The sequence below is a fragment of the Zootoca vivipara genome, chromosome 5, assembly GCF_965207765.1.
Source record: "Zootoca vivipara chromosome 5, rZooViv2.hap1.1, whole genome shotgun sequence".
Taxonomy (NCBI): Eukaryota; Metazoa; Chordata; class Lepidosauria; order Squamata; family Lacertidae; genus Zootoca; species Zootoca vivipara.
The window spans coordinates 80911978-80938936 of NC_142588.1; the positions used below are offsets into that span (position 1 = coordinate 80911978).

The following is a 26959-nucleotide window of genomic DNA, read 5'->3' on the forward strand; positions in this document are numbered from 1 at the left end:
TAACAGATGTAAACTATTTATTGAATATTTGCCACCAATATCGTTAAATACATCATCTTGCAGTTTTTTTGTTTTTTGTTTGTTTTTTTTGCTTTCAAGTTAAAATGTCAGAAACAGAACACCAAATATTTACAATTCTTATAAGGAATGTTACATAATGACACATTAAGGCGTAAATTCTTTTGGCTTATAATTCTGAAAAGAATGATAATAGCAAAAAAGTGATGCAAAATCTTCATTGTGAGATTATGATTAAGCTACAATGTTTTTACAAAAATATGGTGTAAGATGGCAATAAATCCCATTCAAAATCCTGCAATAGGTCCCTTCAACTGGGACTGATAATTTATACAGTCAAAACTTTAAAGTTTACATATAAAGGTATCCTATCCACCATTGAAAAGTACAGCTCTCAACATATACAGTTTGTTTTTTTTCAGGCCACAGTTTTGAAGGTCTGGAGTATCAAGTTGGTTTGATGAATTAGTCGGTTGGCACTTATGAACACATTTATTGCCCTGTTGTAAGAAACAAAACACATTTCAGCAGTAGAATGGAGACCTGAAGCCATCAGACAGAGTACATTTCAAAAGTTATTCAAGTGGAATGGCACTAGTGTCAATTTCAATGCTGCTTATTTTTCAGCACTTATAACTCCAAGCAAGAACACTGATCAATTGATCATGCAGTGCTAGAGAGGAGCAGCACCTAGACTGATAACTTGAACTAATTATTTTGTTTGTTTGTTTGTTTGAAGTGTCCAATAATTAGTTTCTCTCCCCACAGATAACTCTCCAACCAACTGAATGAAGGACTTGCAAAAATACTTCATTTGCACAAAACATTCCACAAAGCATACCTCTCACCTCCAATTTTGAAATAAGAAACTCATTCACACAGTCTTGCATAAGATCCCTTCAATAAAGGACACAATGAGGAACACATCTTTCTTATTATCAGTGTGAGCAAAGAAAGTAAGGTGGTCTTGCCCATCTTAAATCCTGTTGCAAAGTTGACACACTTGTGTTTATTTTTTGCTTCTTAAAAGTGTAACTTCTAAAGCATCATTAAGCTACTTTTTCAGATGTTTAAAGTGATGTACCTCATTTAAAAAACCCATAAAATAAAAAAGACAATTATAGTAACAGTCCAAAATACATTGAGCAACTAATGCCTCAACTCTGTACTGACGAGTTAAGTCCCTTTGCAGTAAATGTCTTGTATTTCATTAATCTATATACTGCTCAATTTCAATTTTCTCTAACCAATGTAAAAGTAGCTGAATACATTTTTTTTTTAAAGTTGAGACAAGTAGAAAGTTTAAATCAGAATTTTGGAATTCTGTTATAAAATGCCTGCTTGTTGGGGGGGGGGGTGAATTCAAAAAGTATTGGAAGTTCAACAGAGAGGGGAACCATCTGAGCACAAATGGAATAGTGCTCCATAAAATTGTGCACACAATACTGAACACACAGGTCCTGGTGGATCATAGCTGCCAAGTTTTCCCTTTTCTCGCGAGGAAGCCTATTCAGCATAAGGAAAAATCCCTTTAAAAAAGGGATAACTTGGCAGCTATGTGGTGGATACAAGCCATGCATCTGAGCCATGGGGGACCACTAACAGTGACTCCAAAACCTCAGTTACTGGGAAGCCCCACGTAAGAGCCATGGGAGCATTGTACACAATTATCTTCCCCCCACCAACCAGTGTTACACACATAGGCCAGGACTCAAATGAATACTCTTGGCAGCACCCAAATGCTGGCACATTGTCAGGGATGTTGTTAACTTTTTTCAAAAGCAGAGAACCCCACAAGCAGCAAATGTGGAAATAAAAATTTGATAAGACCATAGCAGTAAAATCCAATGACCTACATACACTTGCGACCCCAGACAACTCAGCTTTTATGCTAAGAAAAGCTAGAACGAAATAACAGTTAGTGAAGGCCATCAAACTCAAATGCGGGTGTTGCTTGATTAGTAAAAGTGACCTTTCTCCCCCCCCCCCCAAAAAAAATCAATTTCACTCCTTGTTTGCAAATTATACCCAGTCACAGCATGTGTTAGTTTCACTCTTACTAACTAATGGATTCCTGGGCTGCCCAGTGTTCAACAAACCAGAATAATACCATACAGTAGTATAAACTTTAAATAAACTGAGCACTGTACAATGCCGAAGACTGGGGGAGTTTGTGTATATCAGCATTGTCCATTTAACTCCAACTACAATGAACCAGATCAAGGAACAGATGGATTCTTTTCCTCCTCACTACCCAGAGCTAAAATTGCTGTTTGATCATTTCCATCTCTGGCTGCAGCAGCTAGTCTTATTGCACATGCTCCCCCTCACCACTAAAGAGTGGTGAAAATGCATGCACTCTTGCAATGCCATATATTAAGTGCCAACTGTAAGAAGGAACTGATCAGTTGGGAAAGTGTGCCAGGCATGTGCAAAGTCTGTTTCGGGGGCCTAATCCGGCCCACCGATCAGTTTAATCTGGCCCCTGTGGCAGTTTATTTCCTGGGGTAAAATCCTTAAAAAAAACACCTCAAAAATCCCAAAAAGGTCAACAACTGAGGTTGGCCCTTTGGTCAGCCCTCACGGCCCTTCACTTCATTAAATCTGGCCCTCTTTGAAATACATTTGGACACCACTGGGTGGACAAAGACCAGACCAGGTGCCTATGTAGTTCAGCATGCTGTTTCCAACAGTGGCCAACTCTCAGAGTCCTTTTGTGCTCTCCCAAAGTTGTTCCTTAGCCACTGGTACTCAAGATACATAATGTCCTGGACAAAACATAAAGGCATCTTGATTACTGACCAGGGACGTCCTTCCACCATTTGCTCCCAGTATGTCTTACTTTGGGATGTATCACTTCTATAGCTGGAGACTCCATTTTAGCTATCCTGTCTTATAAGCAAAGATATCTAGAAGGTCACAACTTCCATAATCTCTGAACATCAGCCATGCTGGCTGAGTCTGATGAGAGTTGGAGCCCAACCACCTCTGGAGGACCAGTTTCCTCATCCCTAAAATGGCCGTTAACTTGACCATATGATAACCACTCCTCCTCCCCAAACAATCTGTCACAGCAGCATTAAATGTGTTGATTTTAATTGGGGAATGCTGGACAGTGTTGGAAGAGCAGAAGAAAACATGCTTGGATGATTTTTCCTGTTTTGAACCCATCAGGTTTGCAGCCATCTCTATATAAGCCAATAAAGGTTTCAGTATTTAACAAAAATCCCTGATTCCCAAGAAAAGTTAATGTTAAGACTGAAAAAAAAACCCCAAGCATACTTACTTTCCATCTTTAAAATAGGTTTTCAAAGTGTCGCTGAAACTTTTGGAGTATTTTACAAACTCTTTCTTTTGGTGCTCAAGTGCCTGAAATATACATATGCAAAGAGTAATTCAATCAAAGCCTCAACCTTCATAAACCATTTTTTTAGCCACTGGACACAGATTAAAAAGATAAACAGAAGAAAATAAGCATAAGTGCTGTGATAGCAAAATTCTGTTTAAGAAATCAAATGGCTAAAAGCACTTCTGTAAATGCATCTGGGAATGTTTGTTTACAGCAACAAAATTCATACAGAGCATATTAGAAAATTATACTGAGCCTTAAATGTAGCCACTGCAGACAAAAAATCCACATATACTAAAAATCAGGCAGTAGGAAAAACTAGTAGCTTAGTGACAGAAGATTGGTTTTCATTCTGTTTGCTTCTTCCTCTGCAAGTTTATTTGTCTTAACTGCCAGTGGTTGTTGAAATGATTTATAATTCCCACCATCCAAGCATTATAAATTGCGGATCCTTTATTATTTATAGTTAATATGTTTATATTTCTGACAAGCCAACATAGCAGAATATAATTCACATACCCTCCGGTTCTGGTATTGATATTTCTTGAAGACATTATTTACTGTGTCAAGAAGTTCCTTTATTGCACTGGCGATGTCCCTATTTGGCAATGAAAAGATAATTGCAACATCTTTTAAAATTAGACTAACTCAATGCAGAATTTTAATCACTTCCAAAATTATGTCTGACATGTATTTCTAAAGGATTTGCTGTCTTACAGAATGAGTTTTAGATATGGCACAGCAAGACTGAACACCAAGAACTAATTAGATTATATGGCACTTCAAAGTCCAAATTAGGTTTAATGCAAGCTTTCCTATGTGGAAAGGTAGCATCTGCTGGATTTAGAACTCGACACAATAGTGTTACACAGCAGGAGCTCTGGACTATCTTCAGAATGATACCCTCCCTTCAGAGGAACTCTGAATATATAGTATGAATAAAATGAACAGATATGAAAAAAGTGACCCATGATTCACCTTAAACTATTTTGTGAACACTGATCTCATGAATTGAGGCTGTTATCTTGTCCTACCTAAGTCTCTAGGCATTTAAATAAAGTTAAACCACCTGGAAGAAAACTGTCACAGCAAGTATCACTGAAAGCAATTTGATGGCAGCAGCCCCTCTCAGAATTAATGGATACCATTTCATCTTGTTCTAACTTTGCAGAATTTAAGACTAAACAGCCTTGCGCTGGGGCTAATAGAGGTCAGGAGAGAGAAAAGACAGTTAACACTGTGATCTGTGGACAACTCTCAGGTTTTCACAATTACAACCAAAGCCACAGAATCCTCCCCTAAGTCACATGTGAAATTAAAATCATAGCCTGAGAAGGGTTCATACAAGCATCTACACCCAAGGCAGTAGGTGTGACATTAAGATACTTGGAGTAACTGAGCATATTCAGGTCTACTTCAGCTTCCTTGCAGTCCATCTTCAAAAATGCCTGTCGAACTGCCACATTAAACCCAAAGGCACAAAAGAGTTGGGATTATAAATTGGCAACTGAAGCCGGGCAGCAGGTCTTCTATGTGTACTACTGCACAACTGGGATATACTTTCCCATTTTTTAAGGTTTGGGATTCTGTGGGCAGCAAGCTGTTCAATAACCCCCCTAAAATTAGTTATGTCACACCAATCATGCTTGCAGCTGGTGACTTCAGCATAAGGAAGAGATTGTGGGAAAGTTGGGTTAAGAGGATGAACCTTAATGGGAGCTGGAGGGATTAATTAAGATTTGTGGAAGTGCTTTCTCTCTGATCCTAACAAATACTTCTCAAGGGGAGAAGTATTTAAAATGCATGGGGAGAGGGGGCCTTAACTATTTCAAATATTCTTGAATAAGTAAAGGAGTGCAACTGGGACAAGAAAATATGTGTTCTCAGTCTACCTGCTACAGAACCATGTGCATGATTTTTTGCACATTTTTTCTGCCTATCTGGGAGTTCTCCCTAGGTATGCAGAACCCCCTCCTACTCGATCTGCGAAGAGCTCAATTTTGCTGCCCTGTGGATAGGCAAAGTGCCTTTAGCTTAACTATTCAAAGGAATCATGGATCAACTTATACAGAAGTTAATTACACCAAATGAATCTCAAAACTAATTTAAAGGGGTTTTTTTTGTTTTGTTTTTAAACAAAAAATAGGCTCCAATAAAACGATTCAAATGAATCAAAACGATTCAAATGAATGCCTGGATGAGAGGGCCAAATTGTCGCTAAATTCTGGCAGACATTTTGGTCAGTGACCTGCATTCGATAGGGTTTTACGCCCCTTGAAAAACCAGGTTTGTAGTCTGGGGATGCTCCTGGATCCACCTTTATTGTTACAGGCCCAGGTGACTTCACTGACTAGGATTGACTGACTAGGATTGGCTGATAAAGACAGTTATGATCATTCTGGACCACGATAGCCTGACCACTGTCACCCATGTGCTGGTAACCTGCAGGCTGGATGACTACAACATGCTCTATGTGGGGCTGCCCTTAAAGTTGGTCCAAAAGCCGCAGGTGGTACAAAATGCAGCAGGTGAACAGCTCACTGGGGCAGGAGATTGCCAACATATTGGCAATCCTGCGGTAAATAACTGCATTGGCTGTCACTTGGCTACCAGGCTAACTTCAAGGCACTGGTTTTAACATACAGTGGTGCCTCGCTAGACGAATTTAATTCATTCCACGGGTCAATTCGTGTAACGAATTTTTTGTCTAGCGAGTCCCAGTCTCCCATAGGAATGCATTGAAACTTAATCAATGGGTTCCTATGGGCCCTGGGGGACTGGCGGTGGCATGCGCCGGGGCTTCGGAGAAGGTCTCCGAAGCGCCATCCGATGCAGGCTGTGTGCGAGGCGGCGGGGAGAAGCTCTCTTCTCCCGGCCGCCGCCTCCTGCCTGCCTTCCCCGGCATGGGACGCAGCTTCGGAAGTCGCCCCATGCGGGCTGTGCACCTGGATCGGACAGGCGGCGGGGGAAAGACCTTTGCCTTCTTCCCGCGCTACTGTTCCGCTGTTCCCCTCACTGCTCGCAGCAACCGGCAGAGACCAGCGGAACCAGCTGCAGCGCGGAAAGAAGGCAAAGGAAGATCAGCGCCTCTCAGCTGATCTTCCTTTGCCTTCTTCCCTTGCTACAGCTGGTTCCCCTTTCACTAGACAAATGCCCCTTTCACTAGGTTTTGTGATCAGAGGTTTTTATGGCCAAGCTTCGCAAGACGAAGCGGCCGCCATAGAAAACCTCGTCGTCTTGTGAGGCAACCTGTGATCGCAAAACCTATTCGTTAAGCGAAAAATTCGTCTTACCGGGCATTCGTCTAGCGAGGCACCACTGTATCGAGCTCCATACAGCTTGGACCAGGGTACCTGAAATATCATTTCATCAATCACTATGCTCTGCAGAAACCACCTTATTCAGAGTTTTGACACCTACTCTTTGAATCCCCTCCCTTTAAATATTATGTGGTGTTTTCAGTGCTTACTGAAGACCTTCCTCTTCCCAGCAGTCCTTTAAGTAGAGATCTTTCCCAGTTTTTCATCTGCATTGGAACTGTTTCTGAGATGTTTTATTATTACTTGTTTGCCGCTGTGGGCTCTTTTGGGAGGAAGGGCAGAATATAAACTGATTAAATAAATGAAAACAGCTGCATATATGGGTCTTGGCACCATTGGAAGTCAGTCGCTTCTAGTGTCCATCATAGCTACTCTTTAGGTAGACACTGTGACAGCCTCTTTACCCTAAAGACTTTACCAAGTTTTTAAAAAACTCAGTAAAGCTATAATACAAACTGGCACATGGTTCCCTTAAGGTTAGAGGAAGCCCATTTTTAAAAAATCTGATGGAACGCTTAAAGTACTATTATAAGTAAGAGTTTATTACTGTAAACTGGGCAAAATTGGCATTTATGCCCATTGCCGAGTAACAGATGCTGGTTAAGCTGCTGTAGCCACTATTAGCACTGCAGTGGCTAAAGTCCCTCCACAGCTTGAACAGCAGACAGAAAGAAAATTTAATTTTGAAGCAAGAATTCACAAGCACCATACACTAAAATGATAAAAACCATAATTTAAAAACACTATAAATAATGCTACACTACATATAAACTGTAACAAAAAATACAAAGCAGGAGGGGGGGGAGACCAGCGTAAAAGATCGGTTTAAGGAAAGTCTTCTGCTTTATTCAGCAAACTAGTTTAGACAGGAGCACTTACTTGATTGTCTGAAGAAACCTCACTCTGTCATTGATTTCATCTGGAATCTTACTGAGAATCTGTTTAAGTGCTCGTGCCTTTTCATTTAAGTCTTGGAATTCCGGCTCTGGCCTTTCAATCATATACTCTGAGGGGGTGAGAGAGAAAAAGAAATTGGTTACTTACTTCAATAAGATTAATTTTGTTTTTCTGTGGGGATTTGAACCTGGGTCTCCCCAAAAAACCTCACCATTAGCAAACGCACAATGTACATGGTGGGCAAGAACTGAACTATGAACCCACCCGGTTTTCCATCTTCAGTGTAAGACAATGTAGGTAACTGAACTCCTAAGACATGTGCCTGACTGCCTGAAGGATGCTTAAAATAAAAAAATTCCTTCAGTAGCACCTTAAGGATGCTTGACGGACAATGCCAATGCAGGATAAGCAAATGCTGCTCTATGAGGCGTATTTCAGAGCCAGTAAACAGAACAAAGTCCTGGATTTGCATTCAAACTGCATTAATCAGGTGGGCAATGCCAGGTTTGCCTGCCTTCCTCCAGCCACCAGTTTATGAGGAACACCACACTAAATAGTTGTGTGGGGCTTAGGTTCCAGGGATTACATGCAAAGCCAAAATCACATACAGCTAGAACCACCTCAGTACCCTCCGTATGTGACCATCCCTACCTTTCTGGAGCCAGTGCGCTGAGCTTGCCTTGATCTCCGCCTTGCTTACCAGGTTCTGGGAGAGTCTCGCAGGAACCTCCCAGAAAGTACTCTTAAGCTCTCTGCCTTGCAGACATTTAATTTGTGTGACTGCATGCTGGCCAGTTGCCAAGAGTGTAAAACTGCAATTGCACAATCAACACCCCCCCCCCCAATAATGTTGACTTCAACTCTCATCTGCCCCAGAGAGGATGGCATGGGGTTATAAAAGTTGTAGTCCATCTGTTGACTTTGATCTTCATGATGAAAGTCATTTTTGCAAGAAGAAATAAAGCAACCACAATTATTTTTCATCTCTCTTTTTCTAAAAATAAAATAAAAAACACATTTCTTGATAGATGTTTAGCAGAAATACCTTCTACATCGTCAGCTGCCATGCGCAGGAGAGACTCAGTAAAGTTAACTTCAACACTTTTTTTCTCCAAAATTTTTATGATGATATCTTGTGTGAGACCTGGATTTTCCTTCTCAGCCTGCATTTCAAATAAGTTTTATTTATTTAGTACACCACCAGTCAATTTGCACACAGTAAAAGATATCCAAGAATCACTACAGGTTCTAAATTCAAAATTATATTTTTAAAAGCTAAGCAAGCAGCACTGCATCGTAATAAACATCCAGTTCTGCACCACCATTTTCTCCTTGAAAGGAATACCTATATTTCTTGGACTGCATCAACATTTTTCATTTGTAACTTTGCCCAGTAAGCCATTTCATTTATTTCTGTGCAAAATTTATTTCTATGCACTATAACAACCTTTCTTCTTCTTTTTAACCCAACTTAAATTAAGGGACAGACTTATTTATATGATTACATTTAAGTCCCTACAACATTATAGACTGCACAGAATTAGGTACGGTTCAACTTATCTTCATAGCTCTTACTTATCTTTAGATACACCAGAATAACTTTTTCAACAGCTAGCAAAGTGCGTACCTTGTAACAGTAACAGGAGATAATGAACTCCAAAGAGGATAAAAAGGAGCTGCAAAACCTCACATTTCCTACATCCCATGTCTTACACTTTCCTCAGAGTGCTTTTACAGTATTGATTTTTTAGCTTTTTACAGAGGATATAACATGAAGTAGTAACAGTCAACCACCACAGTAATGACTATACAAACTATGAAGTAAGATTGATACTTTCTGCTCCACACCCTTATGCCCAAATTCCTCTCAATTATAAATGGGGAAATCTGCACTCCCACTTCACATGCTTGTTTCTCAGACCAGAATCTGAAGGTATACTCCAAATCCCAGGGCAGAGACAGGCTATCCTAGGCCACAAATATTGATCTTCTGTCCCTCCCTAGCCCAGTCCATCAGGCTAAAGGAATGAGACACCATCTCGTGCATCACCAAAAGAGGACCGATAAGGAGACATCACCAAGTGCCCTTTCCCCTTTTACACTGGGAGGTGCCTGCCAGTTCAAAAGCCAAAGACTGAATGAATTTGTTGGCTTTAGTGGTGTGCAAACCGTGCTTGTGAAGTAGCTCTCATACAAGCCAGACTGCAGCATGCAAGTCATTGCTTCCTGAACCAGCAACCCCACCCCGGTGCTAGATGGAGACGCCCAAAGGACCTCTGTAGCATTGACTTAACAGAAAGATGCCTGCCCAACCATAAAGGAAGATTCCAAAAACTCCCCAGACAGCTTATTCATTGCTCATCTACTCTTATGGGCCACAATCCAGAGAACCAGATTGCTAATTCTGTCTGCCCAGTGTGTCTTTTGATATTGTTTGCCTTTAAACAGCGGCCTCCCATGTTGCATGGCAAGCCTTTTCAAAAAATTAAAGGGGCTTTCAAAAGTAATTTGCAATGCAGCATGGGAGAAAGGGTACGTGTTTGAAGGGGAAATTACTAAGTGCCCACTGGGTTTGTGAAATCTTTTGAGGGCAAATGCTGAAGCTTCTAGATTCATGTTCCTGATGTTGAACATAAAACCTTCCTTAATGAAGCATAAGAATATGGCTTCTTTTTCTACTGGATGAATCTTCTTAAAGCATTTCAGAATGTCAACAAAGCCCCATAACCAGTTGTTTCCTAAACTAAAGTTAGCTAGTTAACAAGAGTGCTTTACATCTTTCGCTTATGATACAATTTTTCCAGGTACAGTGGGACCTCGACTTACAAATTTAATCCGTTACGAATGCACACTTGTAGGTCGAAAACTTCGTAAGTCGAGTTTCCCATAGGAAAAGCGGTTTCCCATAGGAATGCATTGGAAACGGAAAAATTCATAAGTCGAGGAAACCGCATCTAGCCGCGAACGGGTTTCAGTTCGGATGTCAAAAAAATCGTAAGCGCGTGGCCACTTTTTCTGCTCGTAAGTCGAAAATGTCGGATGTCGAGTAGTTTGTAAGTCGAGGTCCCACTGTACACACTCGAGTCTTCTAGGTTGCCAAAAATTATTCTTGAACCATGGCACACAAAAAGTAGTATAGTACTTTCATAGCAAATTCTACTAATGCCATATCAAGAAGTATTTTAGTTCCTTGTCCCTGGAAACCAAGCATTTCAGAAGCCGTAATATCTCTACCAAAAACAAAATAAGTTGGGAGTGAAGTTGCTTAAGCTGGTGCAGTTATGCTTCAGTAATTCATGACCGCTTAGTGACAGAAAGTAGAAGCAAAGCACCGAGCCAAGGTCGCAACCCCACAAAATATAAAGCCATGCTTTCCAATTTCTTTGATTCAAGCAGCAACTGTCCCAGGAACTAGCTAGAGTGGAAAAACTCATTGGACTTCCCACCATGCTCTTTGTGCTCTAGCCCAAAGAAGAAAACAGATACCAAGCAACAATCACAACTGCATTTCTAGGCTCTTTAAGAAATGCAGCCCAATGAATGCCACAGCAGTCTTTCCAAAGGGTGGGAAGCAAAGCTGGGCTAATTCAAACTCACTTCTCGGACCTCAAAACCAAAGCCAAAAACAGGGTTAGCACTGCATGGCTATCTCTGCTGTATCTCCTTTAAAGTTGTGTGAGAGGGAACCCTTTTAAGCCTTTTGCGGCCAGGGAAACAATACAGTAAATGACAGGAAGAGGAGAGAGCATGAATGGGACCAGGTTTGCAATGGGAGACTGGCATACCAAGCTCAGAGAAAAGGAGCAGAATCTCCTTAACTGTCTGCAAATTTGGAATACATCACCAATGCCATAGGCCAGGCATGTCCAAAGTCTGTTTCGGGGGCTTAATCCGGCCCGCCGGTCGGTTAATTCCAGCCCCCGTGGCAATTTATTTTCTGGGGTAAAATCCTTAAAAAACCTAAACAACTTCAGCCCTAAAATTACTCAACAACTTCAACCCTAAAAAAAAGGTTAACAACTTTGGTTGGCCCTCTGGTCGGCCCTCACTTCATCAAATCTGGCCCTCTTTGAAAAAAGTTTGGACACCACTGCCATAGGCATTTAACTTATGAAGTTAAACCAAGTCAGGGTATTTAGCCCAATACTTCTACTCTAGAAGATCTTCAATATCTCTGCAAAGGTCATTCACAATTCCTACGAAAGATACCAGAATTTAACTAGGACCTTTAGCATGCAAAGCAGATGCTTCACATCCGAGCTATAGCCAAACAGCAGATAGCTTTCTGCCTGTCTCAACCAGATGCATGCTAATTAGTGCAGGAAATAAGAATTTGCTTGGGGTCCCTAGGGAGAAGAAAAGTAATGGATCAGGACAGAACCAGACCAGTAGCTAAATTCGGTATGCAGTTAATCCAATTTTTACATTGCTGTATGGAGCTCATGTACAAATACACACAATGTTAATTATTCTTACCTTAATAAAAGCTGCTCTGAGTGTCTGAGCTGCAGATAGATTTACTCGTTCTAGCTGCAAGGTGGAGTTAAAAGTAAATTGTTACACTAATATAAAACATGCAAAACAAAAAACACTTTGCCTTATGAAACTCCACTTCCAATTTTTCTGTCAACTCACTTAAGTTGATTCTATGTTTAAGAGTAGCAGGCACCGCCTCTCAGCTCAAAATTAAGGGTTCACACAGCCATTTACAAGCATAAAATTAGATAGCAGTGTGATTTTTTGCTCTCTATATTCACATGGCAAAATGGTTCTGTGAATGGAGCAAAGACCTAAAAATTACTGGTTATCTGGTAGAATTTGACAGCTGGTGGAGAACCATTTCCACAAAGGCCAGGGTTTTGACTAACATACAGCCAGGGGTGGTGCAGTGATGCGTTGCAACAAACCATTCATAGGACAGACAAAAAAAGTACTCCTAAACATATACAGTTGTGTATAACAGACTGAAGAAAGACAACTGGAACACAGCTTATTATAGACAGACAAATTGAGATGCTTATACTTCCAAGGAGTAATAATTCCAAAGACAATTTAATATTTCTATATTATTTTCTGAAATGCACACCAGAGAAGGGCTGTTCCCTTGCATACTTAAACAAAAGTTCCAGCTTCCTGGATCAGCAAATATTTCTGGATTTTGCCATTTTAAAACAGATCAATTATGTGAAACTGCAGAAACACAGTACAAGACTTTCTGCCATCTCTGTGGCTGCCTAAAACCTGGATACTAATTAAAACCAACTGGGTTTACATTTCATAAACTTGCATATGCTGAGAAGTATCTTAAGAGCCTTTAAGTCCTGAAAAGAATGCCAGAACTAAGAAACAAACTGGGGCCAAAAAGTTAAGGTTATAGATATTGATTTCATGGAAATAAGCCAAGCCAAAGAAAGATAGAAAGCAGGACTCATTAGAGCAGTTCGTAAAGACTTGGTAGAAAACGTTAGCTTACCAAGTATAAACAGTATGTTAGGGTATCCTCTGAGATTGTAGACAACCTCCTGCTTCCCAGATACTGTTATACATAGAAAATCAACTAGAAGGCATCTTACCTCATTAAAGACAGGATACATAACAGCATAGAGAGGCATGGAAACCATAGAAGTGGTCTCTGCTTCATTCTTCATCTCTTCCATTGTCATCCTCATTCAAAGACCCACTCTTGAAGAAAAAGGCTATCAAAGCAATGGACTTCTCATTCAATGAAGCGTTTCTTCTTTCTTCTAGTTGTATCAGAATGCTTAGAGCACTTTAAAAAAACTACCCTGGAAGGAAGAGAGAGAGAAAGGCTTCATTATGATCAGTATCACTTTTCAGACAAGAAGTACTACCAAAAATGTAATGCAGTAGATTCAGTACTGCCCCAATAAGATCAGTTCCCTTCTAATCATAGTTCAAATGTGCTGCAGGTTAGCTGATGATCTGTATGCAATTAATGAAGTTCTTGAGGATTTATCACAAGTTCTCATTTCAGCCACTTTCTTGAAAAGAGCAATGGAAATGAGAAATGATGTCTTTAAAATGCTAAAGGTCAATACTATTTTTATAATTTATACAGTAAGTGTTCATCAGCGCTAGTAAAGTTAGTCATACATCCAACAGTGACTTGCTTGGAAAGTGATCGAAGAGTCCCAAAATAGCAAGTAACATGTAAATTGTATATATGCCAGCATAATGTCATCTGATAGTCTATTTGATAGATTTACTATATAGGTATGACTATGCTGTAATAAGTTTAAAATGTACAAAAAGCTACACAAACCTCTATGCTTAGGTTGCTTAAAACAAACAAAAGTCTCAAGCTCTGTTTTCATAAGGGTGTGCCAGCAACTGTTAGCTCAATGGAAAATAATGGTTCATGAAACAGAATCTGGTTTGAGATCCTCCACCCTGCCCAGCCCAGCCCAGCCCAGAGAACAGTGGACCTGAATTTCAAGTATTGGTAAGGAATTACTCTTATTTCACGGAAGACATGAAAAACTATGCTGGAAAAGCATTAACCAAGTGTATGCCTAAAAATTTGATCTTAACAATTAAGTATGCCAACTCGCGACACACCTGAAATATTTTTTTCTTCCTCATGAGAAGTTTGTGGAGGACATATATGTTTCAAAATATCTATTAAATGGGATTTTAATAATATGACAGGTAAAATTAATCTAGTCCATTGGTCTTCAACCAGTGACCCAGGCAACGCAAGCGGGTTGCCTTGAACCCAAAGTGAGTCACAAAGCAACACAATCTCTATTTTAGGTTATGTGCTAAACTGCTATAGAGAAAAGGCAAGGAAGAATCATAGAATTGTAGAGGTAGAAGGGAATCATAGAGTTGGAAGAGACCACAAGGGCCATCCAGTCCAACCCCCTGCCAAGCAGGAAACACCATCAAAGCATTCCTGACAGATGGCTGTCAAGCCTCTGCTTAAAGACCTCCAAAGAAGGAGACTCCACCACACTCCTTGGCAGCAAATTCCACTGTTGAACAGCTCTTACTGTCAGGAAGTTCTTCCTAATGTTTAGGTGGAATCTTCTTTCTTGTAGTTGGAATCCATTGTTCCGTGTCCACTTCTCTGGAGCAGCAGAAAACAACCTTTCTCCCTCCTCTATATGGCATCCTTTAATATATTTGAACCTGGCTATCATATCACCCCTTCACCTAAACATGTCCAGCTCCCTAAGCCGTTCCTCATAAGGCATCGTTTCCAGGCCTTTGACCATTTTGGTTGCCCTCCTCTGGACACGTTCCAGCTTGTCAGTATCCTTCTTGAACTGTGGTGCCCAGAAATGGACACAGTATTCCAGGTGAGGTCTGACCAGAGCAGAATACAGTGGTATTATTACTTCCCTTGATCTAGATGCTATACTCCTATTGATGCAGCCCAGAATTTCATTGGCTTTTTAAGCTGCTACATCACACTGTTGACTCATGGCAAGTTTGTGGGACTCTGAGGATCATCTAGTCCAACCACTGTTCAAAATCCTGCAGGCCCAAGACATGTTTTGTTACTGGCACAGGTCCAATTATGACCTTGCGGAGATCTCTGGATGCTGGGTTGGCAACTGGCATCCCCAACTGGTTGGCCCCTCCAGATTTTTTAAGCAGGTAAGCAGAAGAGCTTATTTATTGCATTTATATCCCACCCTTTTCTCCATGGACTACAGCAGACATCCCCAAACTGCGGCCCTCCAGATGTTTTGGCCTACAACTCCCATGATCCTTAGCTAACAGGACCAGTGGTCAGAGATGATGGGGATTGTAGTCCAAAGCATCTGGAGGGACGAAGTTTGGGGATGCCTGGACTACAGTATATGTTTTCCTCCCCATCTCGTTTAATACCTACAATGTCCCTGTGAGGTAGGCTAAGAGGCTATGACTGGACCAAGGTGAGTTTTATGATGAGTGGGGATTTGAAGCCTAATCTCCCAAGTCCTAGTTTGACATTCTAATCACTATACCACACTGGCTTCCACACTGGTACTTCTATGGGACAGCTATATAAATTAAGTAAGTAAATAAATATGGGGAAAGCAAAATGCCACTTAAAGAAAAATCTGAAATAATTTCCTTTAAGCTTGAATTTGTTTTATTCTGGATTGTTTTATTTGATGTTTTAATGTGCTGTAAACTGCTTTTTTTGTTTAAAATATAAACCCATATAGAAATGAGAAATGACAATAATAATACTGGTTAATTCCCACAGCAAAAAGAAAGGCAACTAAACATTCCATTGTAGTAACTATAACCTAGGTTTAAGGTGCCATTTGGCCATTGGCTTATATATGAGTTCTAACACCGAGCCCAACCCCCTGCATTGCAGGAATATGCAGCTGTCCTGTATGGGTATTGAACCTGCAACCTTGGTGTTATCAGCACCACACTCTAATCAACTGAGCTATCCAGTGGTACAGTGGAAAGTGTGAGCAAAGGAGATGGAAAGTAAGGGGGAATGAAGGGAGAAAGGGCAAAAGAAAGATTCAAAGTTCCCTAGATTTCAGGAGAGTGCAGAGTCTGAAAAGGTTGGAAATTACTGCTCCAGTTTCTACCAAATCACTTTATGATCCTGTCTCATACAAAAGCTAACTTCCATTATCCATGCATTGCTTCAGTCAAGAGCTCCTCTCTGATTTCCTTCAACTTTAAGTATAAAAACTCATTTTGAGGTTAATGTTAGCTGCACAGCCTCTAGAATGTCAGGTTCATCTAATAAGGTATTGAACAAGTACATTCACTCACCCAAGCATGAGTAAATGGGTAGGAAAATGGGGTGGGGTGGGGGGGATAGTTTAAAGTGATGCACATTGGGCCAAAAATATCATAATTTCACATATACGCTCATGGGGTTTAATGGCCAGCAACAAGTCCTTGGAGCCACAGTAGATAATCCAGTGAATATGTTAATCCAATGTACAGAAGCTGTGAAAAAGACAAATTCCATTATAGGGATCATTAGGAAAGGAATTGAAAACAAAATTGCAAATATCACAATGCCAATTTACAAATCTATGGAGTGATCACACTTGATGTAATATGCAGAGTTGTGGCTGCCTCATGTAAAAAGGCAACTGTAGAGCTGGAAAAGGCTCAGAAAGGGACAACCAAAAGGATCAAAGGGATGGAACAACCTCTATGAGGAAAGGGGCTTTCAGTTTAAGGGGGAAAGTGAGTAAGCGGAGATTTGGTAGCAGTGCATAAAATTATGCATGGTGATAAAGTTGTCAGAGCCAAGTTTTTCATCCTCTCTCATAACACTAGAACTCAGGGAAATCCAATGAAGCTGAACACTGGAAGATTCAGGACAGACACATAGCACATAGCCAGATGAGCAGGGTATAAATAAGAAATTATTATTATTATTATTATTATTATTACTACTACTACTACTACAGTTAAACTCTGGAGTAGTTTCACCCACAAGTAGTAGTGATGGTCGCCAACTTGGATGGCTTTAAAAGAGGATTAGACAAATTCATGTAGGTTAAGCCTATCAAGTGCTACTATCTACAATGGCTATGTGTTCGACATCCACTGTCAAAGCAGCATGCCAGTTGCTGTGAATCACAAGTGGGGATTGTTATGCTCTGCTTCTGCTTGTTTGCTTCCCATAGGGATCTGTTTAACTACTTTGAGAGCAGGATGGACCACTTGCAGGCTCTTATGAGACATGAGGATAACCAACTCCACAAGTACTGCCTGCAAGGCTGGTTTTATCTAAACTCACGCAGAATTCAGCATTTCCCTAGCAAAGAGAGGTTAAGTTTTGAAGAAGGAAGATGACATCTGTCTAGCTACACTGCAGTAAATTTACTGGTTTACAGACAAAAAGCTTAGGGGAAGCTACAGCAAGGCAATTAACCTTGACCAATTTTCTAATGTATATTCCCTGAGCATGCAAGCCAAATAGAAAAGCAAATAGAAGCTGGCAGCTGTGTATTTGGCCAAAGTACAAGCATACTGCCAAGCCAAGTTAGCGTACACTATTTCTACACTTAGCTTTTTACAGAAATTAACACTCATGCTTCAGAAGAGACTGCAGCCTCCAGTCAGGATTTCTGAAAAAAGCTGAAACTGGATTTCAAAAGAACATTTTGGGCTAATGAAATGTACACCAATTCCAATCTGTTACCGGTACCTCCGAGGATGTGGACAGGCTGCTTGGACAAGTGAAACCAACCACATGTCTCCTTGATCCTTGCCCGGCTAGCTTACAAAAGCTAGCCGGGAAGGGCTGGGCATTGGGCTTCTTGGGGTGGTGAATGCTTCTTTCTGTGAGGGAGCCTTCCCAGACCCGCTGAAAGAGGCGGTCATTAAACCGCTTCTTAAAAAAACATATTTAGACCCAGCCAATACGGCCAACTATCGCCCAGTCTCAAATCTTCCAATCTTGGGCAAGGTGATTGAGCTAGTAGATGCTGAACAATTCCAGGCATGCCTGGAAGAAGCGGACCATTTGGATCCCTTCCCGTCAGGTTTCAGGCCTCACCATGGGACTGAAACTGCCTTGGTCACACTGGTTGATTATCTCCGGCGGGCTAGAGACAAAGGTGAGAGCGGTTTCCTAGTTTTGCTGGATCTCTCAGCTGCCTTTGATACAATCGACCATAACATCTAGAGGGGCTCGGAGCTGTGGGCACCGTTATACAGTGGTTCTGCTCCTTCCTCCTGGGCTGTGTTCAGAAAGTGGTGGTGGGGGATGAGTGTTCAGACCCCCGGGCTCTCACTTGTGGAGTGCCTCAGGATTCTGTCCTCTTCCACATGCTTTTCAACATCTACATACAGTGGTGCCTCACTAGACGAATTTAATTCGTTCCACGGGTCTATTCTTATAACGAAAAATTTGTCTAGCGAATCCCATAGGAATGCATTCAATTTTTTATTTTTTTTTAAAAAAATGCCCATAGGAATGCATTAATTGAATTTCAATGCATTCCTATGGGAAACCGCGATTCGCTAGACGAATTTTCCATAAAATGAATTTGTCTAGCGAGGCAACCTCCTCTAGAAAAATCCTTTCTTTAAGCGAAAATTTTGTCTTACGGGGCGTTTGTTAAGCGAGGCACCACTGTACAGCCGCTGGGAGAGATCATCAGGGGGTTTGGGCTGTGTGTTCATCAGTATGCGGATGATACCCAGCTCTACCTCTCTTTCAAATCAGAACCAGCGAAGGTCTTGAAAGAACTACCTTGGCTCCCAGTATGTTTCTGAGCACAATTCAAAGTGTTGGTGCTGACTTTTAAAGCCCTAAACGGCCTCAGTCCAGTATACCTGAAGGAGCGTCTCCACCCCCATCGTTCTGCCCGGACACTGAGATCCAGTGCCAAGGGCCTTCTGGCAGTTCCCTCGCTGCAAGAAGCCAAGTTACAGAAACCAGGCAGAGGGCCTTCTCGGTAGTGGCACCTGCCCTGTGGAACACCCTGCCACCAGATGTCAAATAGAAAAACATATACCAGACTTTTAGAAGACATCTGAAGGCAGCCCTGTTGTATTTTAATATTTTGTTGGAAGCCGTCCAAAGTGGCTGGGGAAACCCAGCCAGATGGGAGGGGTATAAATAGTAAAAATATTTATTATTAATATTATTATTACTTTTATTATTACTATTATTATTATTACACCATATTCAAATTTCAGGTATGCATTCAGAGCTGAATCCATTTCATACTGAGAGCACCAGACAAAATTATGAGCCACTGCGAGTCTTGAACAGAGCTAAATTTTCAAATTCTCAAGTACCAGCATCAAATATCTAGGTGTGTAGGATTTTATCAGATCCCAAATTTTGAAGAGTAATATAATTACAGTAAATTAGATGAAGAATGGAATACTTCCCTGCTGTTTTGTTCTACCTGTTGGGGAGATACAGCAGTGCTTGGAGAGGACAGAAACAGGACTCTTAAAGTAAACAAACAATTATCCTAAATGGAAACTCACATACAATTGTCCAAAAATAATCTAACTTTTACGTTTGCATACAATGCTCTGTTTATACTCTTACTTGTACAAGTGTTAAATATATGGCAACTTCTTCAGTGCATACGCAGTCATGAGTATCATAATATTCAGCATTTCTCTACATAATTATTTTGACCTAGTTTACCTTGATATGCCACAGGGGAAACTGCCATTAAGAACTACCTGCTCTTAATGAAGTCTATGAGAAGATTTTCATTCCAGAAGAGAGCCTGTTCTCTAAAAGTCTCCGGAGAAGAAAGCACTAGCTTGAAATTTCAGTCCCACAGCTTTTTATTTATTTAACTCTATTATTTTATCTTATCATGATGACTAATGACTTACCAAACCCAGGACAGGTACGGTACTGCCAAACCAAATCAGATCACAAGGCAGTTTACCACTTCTAAGGTAAAGGGACCCCTGACCATTAGGTCCAGTTGTGACCGACTCTGGGGTTGCGCGCTCATCTCGCATTATTGGCCGAGGGAGTCGGCGTATAGCTTCCAGGTCGTGTGGCCAGCATGACAAAGCCGCTTCTGGCAAACCAGAGCAGCACATGCAAACACCGTTTACCTTCCCGCTGTAGCGGTTCCTATTTATCTACTTGCACTTTGACGTGCTTTCGAACTGCTAGGTTGGCAGGAGCTGGGACCAAGCAACGGGAGCTCACCCCATCGTGGGGATTCGAACCGCCGACCTTCTGATCAGCAAGCCCTAGGCTCAGTGGTTTAACCCACAGCGCCACCTGGGTCCACTTCTAATAGTAGCTAATTACAGCTGCTTAAGGGGGAAATGGGGCCCATCAACCTGGGAAGGTAGCTTATCTAGAAGAAGAAAAACTCTGATCCTAAACCTAAACCTCTGCTGGCTTGCAGCTATACTCATGCATGAGAAAGGCTTCAGGAATAAACCCTGAGGAAAAATCTGTACTCAGCTGCCTTTCAGGACACCTTTGAGAGAAGAAAAGGCTAAGGGGTAAACCCTACACAAATCTGGAGTAGAGTCCCTAAAACAGTTGGGAGGAGTCCTGTACTCCTCCTTCTGGCAACTCCTGCAGCCAGATTGGTGCCTAATGTTTTGCCCAGCTTTCCTTTGGACCACATCAGTGAAGCGCCAGGTGAAAATGTTCCTTTTTAACCAGGCATTTGGTTGCTTGTCATCAAATGCCCTTTTTAAAAATGTGTGTGTGTGTTTGTTTTTATTTTGATTATGTATTCTGTGTTTTTATATTTTGATTTTATCCTGTGAACCGCCTTCCGGATGTAGGGTGGGATATTAATAATAGTAATAATAATAGTAGTAATAATAATAAACTGGGCAGCCCAGGACCTTCAACCACATTGCCCAGGCTTGCGCCCTGGGGAGGTCACTTGGGTGCTGCTAATGCAGCAAAAACAATGCCGGAGGCAACACAGGGACTGCAATTCTCCAGCTGTCTGGTTTAACCCCTGAAGTAGCAGTCCATTGCCCAAGACAGTCTGATGCCAACAACAACAGTTGCTTAGGAGGTGGTGGCAGAAATGTTTTCAGCACCACTTAGACATCAGTAAGTTACCTTACTGAAGAATTGATGCCGAAGAATTGATGCTTTTGAATTATGGTGCTGGAGGAGATTCTTGAGAGTCCCATGGACTGCAAGAAGATCAAACCTAACCATTCTGAAGGAAATCAGCCCCGAGTGCTCACTGGAAGGACAGATCGTGAAGCTGAGGCTCCAATACTTTGGCCACCTCCCTGATGCTGGGAAAGATCGAGGGCACAAGGAGAAGGGGACAAAAGAGGACAAGATGGTTGGACAGTGTTCTCGAAGCTACCAACATGAGTCTGACCAAACTGTGGGAGGCAGTGGAAGACAGGAGTGCCTGGAGTGCTCTGGTCCATGGGGTCGAGAAGAGTTGGACACGACTAAACAACAAAGTTACCTTCACCCATTCCTCTGTGAGCTTATCTATACACAGAACAAGGGCCTATTCTACGTTGATTCAAAACTATTTAGTGTTTTTTTGGAGTAGTGCTGGCCAAACTTCATGAATTTAACAGAATGGCCCTCTACATTTGATTTTTAGGCACAATCCAGGATGCCCATGTTGACCTCTACAGTGCTAGACTCACTTACCATGGAAAATGGCTGCCTAACTGCTGCAGAACACTATCTGCTAATGATGTGCTATAGTCTGTGGCAAGAACAACAAGTTTGCATGGAGAACGTTATCATTACTGTCACTTAATTCTACAACTTCCTACCCTTGAAGTCTGTCAAAGTTTAAGAACATTTCCGCAGTGATACAAAAACAGTCAACTGTTTAAGTTTCTAATGGTCTGAAATAAGCATGTTTATTTTAAAGACTAACACTTTTCTCTCTCCAAATACTACCGGTAGTAAGCTGCCAAGCTTTAGAAACGAGCAACAATACATTTTGAAGGAAAATAGCTTTTCTAACCAATTTTTGCTTCTGCAAGTACATCACTTATTTGCTTACCCATTATTTAAAAATTCTATATAAATTTAACAGATTAGTTGCTATTATTAGATTACATTTCAATTAAAAAAACAATAAATAGGTATAGGGTTTTCATTAAGGGCAGTTCCAAATGACAAGTTTCCTGGTGCACAAGCACAGAGCTCTTCTTCACTTGTTATGAATCCAGGCACCTTTCTTCAATGTCTTTTCTTTATTTAAAAAATTTCACAGGGGACAATCGTATGGTAAGATCCATCAAGATGGGCAGCTTAGGATGCAATGGATCTGTTTCAGCCAGTGTTAAACCCCCAATCCCAGCTCCACCCATGTCCCTCAGCCAAATATGTGCTCTTCCTAACTGAACTGAAGCTATCTGAGCCAAGTCCTCAAAAGGGGGCATTCCAACAGCAGGACTGGGACAGGGGAGAACGGACTTAGGCTGGACCATAAGCTCAGTCACATGACCTGGCAACCCAACACAGAACTCTAATTTAAAGCATCGTTCTCTCCCTCCACCAAGCGTAGACAGAGCTGCATCAGCCCCACTGATGACCAGGATTTGGATTTGGTGTAACTTTCTGCTGGCTTAACTCATACCAGCTTACTTTCCATCAGTTTCTTGTACATAGGATTGCAATATAAATTTTCCCAACTATATGAACATTATTATTGGGCGTTGTACTTTCCAGAGCAGAGACAATATTCTGGCACTGGGGAAATGCCATTCTTTCACCAACTAGTGTAGCTTTTAAAACAGAGCAGAGTACCCCATGTATAATGTGGCAGCATAAGGATCGCAAGCCACTTTTTGAAACTACTGTATCAGAAAAAAGAATACAATTCCTTACTTCTGCTCCTCCACCACATCTGCACCTATTTTGTGTACAGTGGTACCTCTACTTACAAATTTAATGCGTTCCGAACACACATTTGTAAGTTGAAAAAAATTGTAAGTCGAGTCCCATAGGAATGCATTGGGAGAAAAAATTCGTAAGTAGAAGCAACCCTATCTAAAAATTCGTAAGTAGAAAAATTCCTATCTAAACCGCATCCAAGATGGCGGATGGAGCTCCATTCGTAAGTAGAAACTTTCGTAAGTAGAGTTATTCGTAAGCAGAGGTACCACTGTACCTTTAAAGTTTAATTATAAAAAATAGTGAATACTACCAGGAAGACTACCTAAACCTCAAAAAGTATAATTACATGGACATTCTGAATGGTGTGGGATTACCATGCATCTGTGACCTTGAAGACAACTAGCAATAGTAGTAGTGTTAGAAACTCAGATACATAAGCTAGGTGCCAAATGGCTCCTTAAACTCAGGTTTCAGTCACCGAAATGGAATGTCTGGTTGCCATTTTTGAGCAAGACAGCTCTAAAGTCTTCTTTTTCAAATGAAGACCTGAATATGACTGATTCTCAGTTAAATATCTGGCTAATTCAGATGACAACCTTGTGCTAGGTTGAGAGTTTAAGAGAAGAAAAGTCACTTGATCCAGGAGCAGTCCATATATATTGCCCCATTCCAACCTCTTTTTCCTAATGGTGACTGCTCCTGCTCAGGCTGCACTGAAAAAGCATTTTTGTTCCAGAAATTCATTCCGATTATGCAGATACAATATAACTGATAGAATTCTACAGGATGTGTTGGTAGTATGTGTAAATATTCCAGATCCAATGATCCCCAGGCATGTGCTTCCAGATGTAGGACATGTCAGGCACCATTCTGGGACCCAGGCATCTTTGCTTGGTCAAAAGTGGTCAATAGCCAGGTGCAAAATGTGTCTGGTGCCTGGCTAATTTTGAACACTGATTAGTAATGTTCTAATGGGGAAAGCAACATTTTGCTGATGTACGTTAAATGTTTTTGTGTTTTTTTAAACAACCTCAAAAAGAAGATAAGTCAGATGGTAAACAGCTCTGTACCTAGCTATTTCTGTAGTCTTCATTAACTTATAAAAACTGAAAGAACATTCAAATCCAGTTTCATTTTCTGTTTTTAGATGCATTATGAGATAAACAGCCCATAAAAGAATCCAAGCAACTCAAAAGATCCAGGAAGTGCAACTATCAAGTGTATAAACACAAGAGTTTCACATGAATGAGTGCTAAGCCAATGAAGACTTCAAATGGAATGAGCACCATTACTACACAACTGGTTTCTGTCATTAAATCAATCTCTCTTTACCATGAAGCAATACACTAAAGATCAGCACCTCTTTTTTAGAAACCTACCTCTAAACTTCAAGACTGCCTGCCTCACAATTTCAGTATACAGCGGTACCTCTGGTTATGAACGCTTCTGGTTATGAACACTTCAGGTGACGAGCTCCGCTAACCCGGAAGTAGCTGCTCCTGGTTGTGAACTTTACTCCAGGATGCGAACGGAAATCGCGTGCCGGAGGCGCGTGCACAGTGGGGGACCCCGTTAGCGAAAGCACGTCTCAGGATAAGAACAGTTTCAGCTTAAGAACGGACCACCGGAACAAATTAAGTTTGTAACCAGAGGTACCACTGTACAGTATTTACTGCCTGGCATCTGTCTCCAAACAGCCCTATTCCCTGGCCATGTTAGAAAAACGGTCTCTCAAATTCTGCAAGTCTCTGGATTCCAAAGCTGCTCAGCCTGGTCACATCAAGATGGTAGACATGTTATGCCACTCCTGCCTTCTCCAGCTGAAAACATGGGAGCCTTGGTTCAAAAGGCAGAGGACCTATCAATAACAATTTGTCTATGACAGCAACCTGCATGCTCAGTTCAATGACTCCAAAGCAAACTCTTTAGCTACTGTACACACTCTTCTTGCTATTATTCTACCAACCCTCACAGTACTTCCAAGCCACATGACAACATAGTATAACCTAATAAACAAAATAACTAAGCTATGCCCATTGATGTGTGGTGGAAATTTCCCAAATTGGAAAGATTTTCTAAGTTTTATTTTTATGCATTTTTTCATTTCATAAATTCCTTTGTGACAATGAATCATAGAATCGTAGATTTGGAAGTGACCCCAAGGGTCATCTAGTCTAACCCCCTGCAATTTAGGAATCTCAACTGGATCATACATGACAGATGGCCATCCAACCTTTCCTTAAAAACCTCCAAGGAAGGAGAATGAGTGGATACAAACTACATGTGCAGTATTAGGCAAACTTAACCATTTCAAAGTCTTAAATCTCTAACAAGCACATCAACTCTCCACACTTGAGAGATGGACATGTGTGGACACACAACAGGAACACCCCTCCAGTGAAGTACCGGTCTACTGAAACAGATGAAAGCAGCAAAAACATTCCCGGGCTACCGGTACTTCCTGCTACGGGCTGTATAACAATATAACACTCTTTTCCACGATATGCCAGCTTTCCTCCCCATGCCAGAAAGCATTAATAATAGTAATACAGTCATACCTCGGTTTAAGTACGCTTCGGTTTGAGTACTTTCAGTTTAAGTACTCCGGGGACCCGTCTGGAACAGATTAATCCACTTTCCATTACTTTCAATGGGAAAGTTCGCTTCAGGTTAAGTACGGACTTCCAGAACCAATTACACTCATACTTCGGGTTAAGTGCGCTTCAGGTTGAGTACTCCGTGGACCCGTCTGGAACGGATTAACACACTTTCCATTACTTTCAATGGGAAAGTTCGCTTCAGGTTAAGTACAGACTTCTAGAACCAATTGTGTACTTAAACCGAGGTACCACTGTAATAATAATGAACATGGCCCACCACATTACCACCTGCAACCTGAAAGGAGACAGTCTCTTTTCTTCTGTTATTTACACAGACCAGGCTTGTCTGGCCTATGCTGCTGTGTTCCTCTTTGGGCAGAGGGAGGAAAACATTACTGTCCCCAACCCCCTGCAATATTATATTATTATTCAGCAAAATAACTGGCATAATTTGGACAAAATACCGTCAAGGGGGGGGGAATATATTTGTTATATATATCTGCAAACACACACCCTCCCTTGCTTCAAGAGGCTCAAGGTCTCTCCCACATCGAGACTGCTTCCTCTTCCCAGTTCTCCCCCACCCCCACCCCACTTCTCTCTCTCCCTCTGACCTTCCCCGCTTACCCTTGATGTGTACTTGGCCCCCCAGCACCAAAGCCACCCTAGCCCCAGATCCTCCCCAACGGGACACGCCATACCTCCCCGCTTCGTAGAGCTTGCACCTGCTCCCCCCGCCCCGTCCCTCGCCTCCCTGGGAGACACACCGGCCTGGCCTCTCCCGGCAAATCTCTTCCGCTTGGAAGATCTCGGGGCGGGGTCGGCGAGAGGCCCTGCCCCACAGGGGAGAAGGCTGGCGGGGGGAGGGAGGATCTCTCCTGCTTGGGGTTCCTCCGAGCTGCGCCTGACGGAGGCAACTAGGCCCCTCGCCGGTTCTATCCCGACCACGGGATTCTCCAAGGCCTCTTACGCCTCCGGGGCGGCGTAACCTCTGCGGTGCGGCTAGGCCCCGCGCAAACCTACCAGTGACCCCTGCGGACATTGCCAGCGCTAATGATAAGGGTAATAGTAATGGCTGTGGTAAACGACGACAACAACAGCGGTAAAGGCCGCCGGAGCCGCAGCAGTTAAGCCTCCTTACCTCCCCTCCCTGCCCCACCCGCCCCTCGAAGCCTTTTAGGGCTCCCGAGCGGGCTCCACCGTCGCTGCTCCCGGAAGTACCAGCCGGAAAGGAAGCACCCTCCTCCTCCTCCTCTCGCCAGCCGCCGCCGCCGCCGTTACCACACAACCAGGCGTTGTCCGGAACTAGCCGGCGACCGCGCGGGCCCATGGGACCTGTAGTCCGCTTCTCGGAAAGACTACAGCTCCCGAGAAGCATTGCGGGAAGGACGAAGCCAGGCGACGGAGGGGGCGGGAAGGGGAAAGAAAGGGAGGCATGAAAGGGGCCAGGAGGAGGGTGGGAGAGCCAGCCAATCAGGGAGCGGGA

At 42.0% G+C, this 26959-nt stretch overlaps 2 protein-coding genes across 11 annotated transcripts in view; one reads left to right on the forward strand and one right to left on the reverse strand.

Annotated features, from left to right (window-relative positions):
- Positions 1–26774, reverse strand: PDCD10 (programmed cell death 10). Of its 10 annotated transcripts, none has more exons than XM_088669180.1 (9): positions 26615–26774; positions 16339–16518; positions 13158–13370; positions 12061–12114; positions 8630–8747; positions 7567–7693; positions 3887–3965; positions 3305–3387; positions 1–518 (listed from the first exon to the last, which is right to left on the reverse strand). In XM_088669180.1, exons 3-9 carry the CDS (start codon positions 13251–13253, stop codon positions 437–439), a joined length of 639 nt encoding a protein of 212 aa, XP_088525306.1. In that variant the 5' UTR covers positions 13254–13370; positions 16339–16518; positions 26615–26774; the 3' UTR covers positions 1–436. The 10 variants fall into 10 exon arrangements, with proteins under 10 accessions (XP_088525306.1, XP_088525304.1, XP_088525303.1 ...); XM_088669178.1 differs by lacking the exon at positions 16339–16518 and adding an exon at positions 25432–25622; XM_088669177.1 differs by having other exon boundaries at positions 16436–16518; positions 26497–26695.
- SERPINI1 (serpin family I member 1) overlaps positions 26309–26959 on the forward strand; it is an 86456-nt gene continuing 85805 nt past the window's right edge. The window contains exon 1 of the mRNA XM_088669172.1: positions 26309–26535. The gene's annotated coding sequence lies outside the window, so the exon portion shown is untranslated. The remainder of the gene's footprint in view (positions 26536–26959) is intronic.

Bases quoted from the DNA above. Each gene is read 5' to 3' on its own strand.
- PDCD10 (XM_088669175.1), bottom strand. From the start codon at position 13,253: ATGAGGATGACAATGGAAGAGATGAAGAATGAAGCAGAGACCACTTCT. The intron at 8,748-12,060 runs GTAAGAATAATT...TTTGAAATGCAG, and splicing joins TCAGAGCAGCTTTTATTAAG to GCTGAGAAGGAAAATCCAGG. The intron at 7,694-8,629 runs GTATTTCTGCTA...TCACCCCCTCAG, and splicing joins GGCAGCTGACGATGTAGAAG to AGTATATGATTGAAAGGCCA.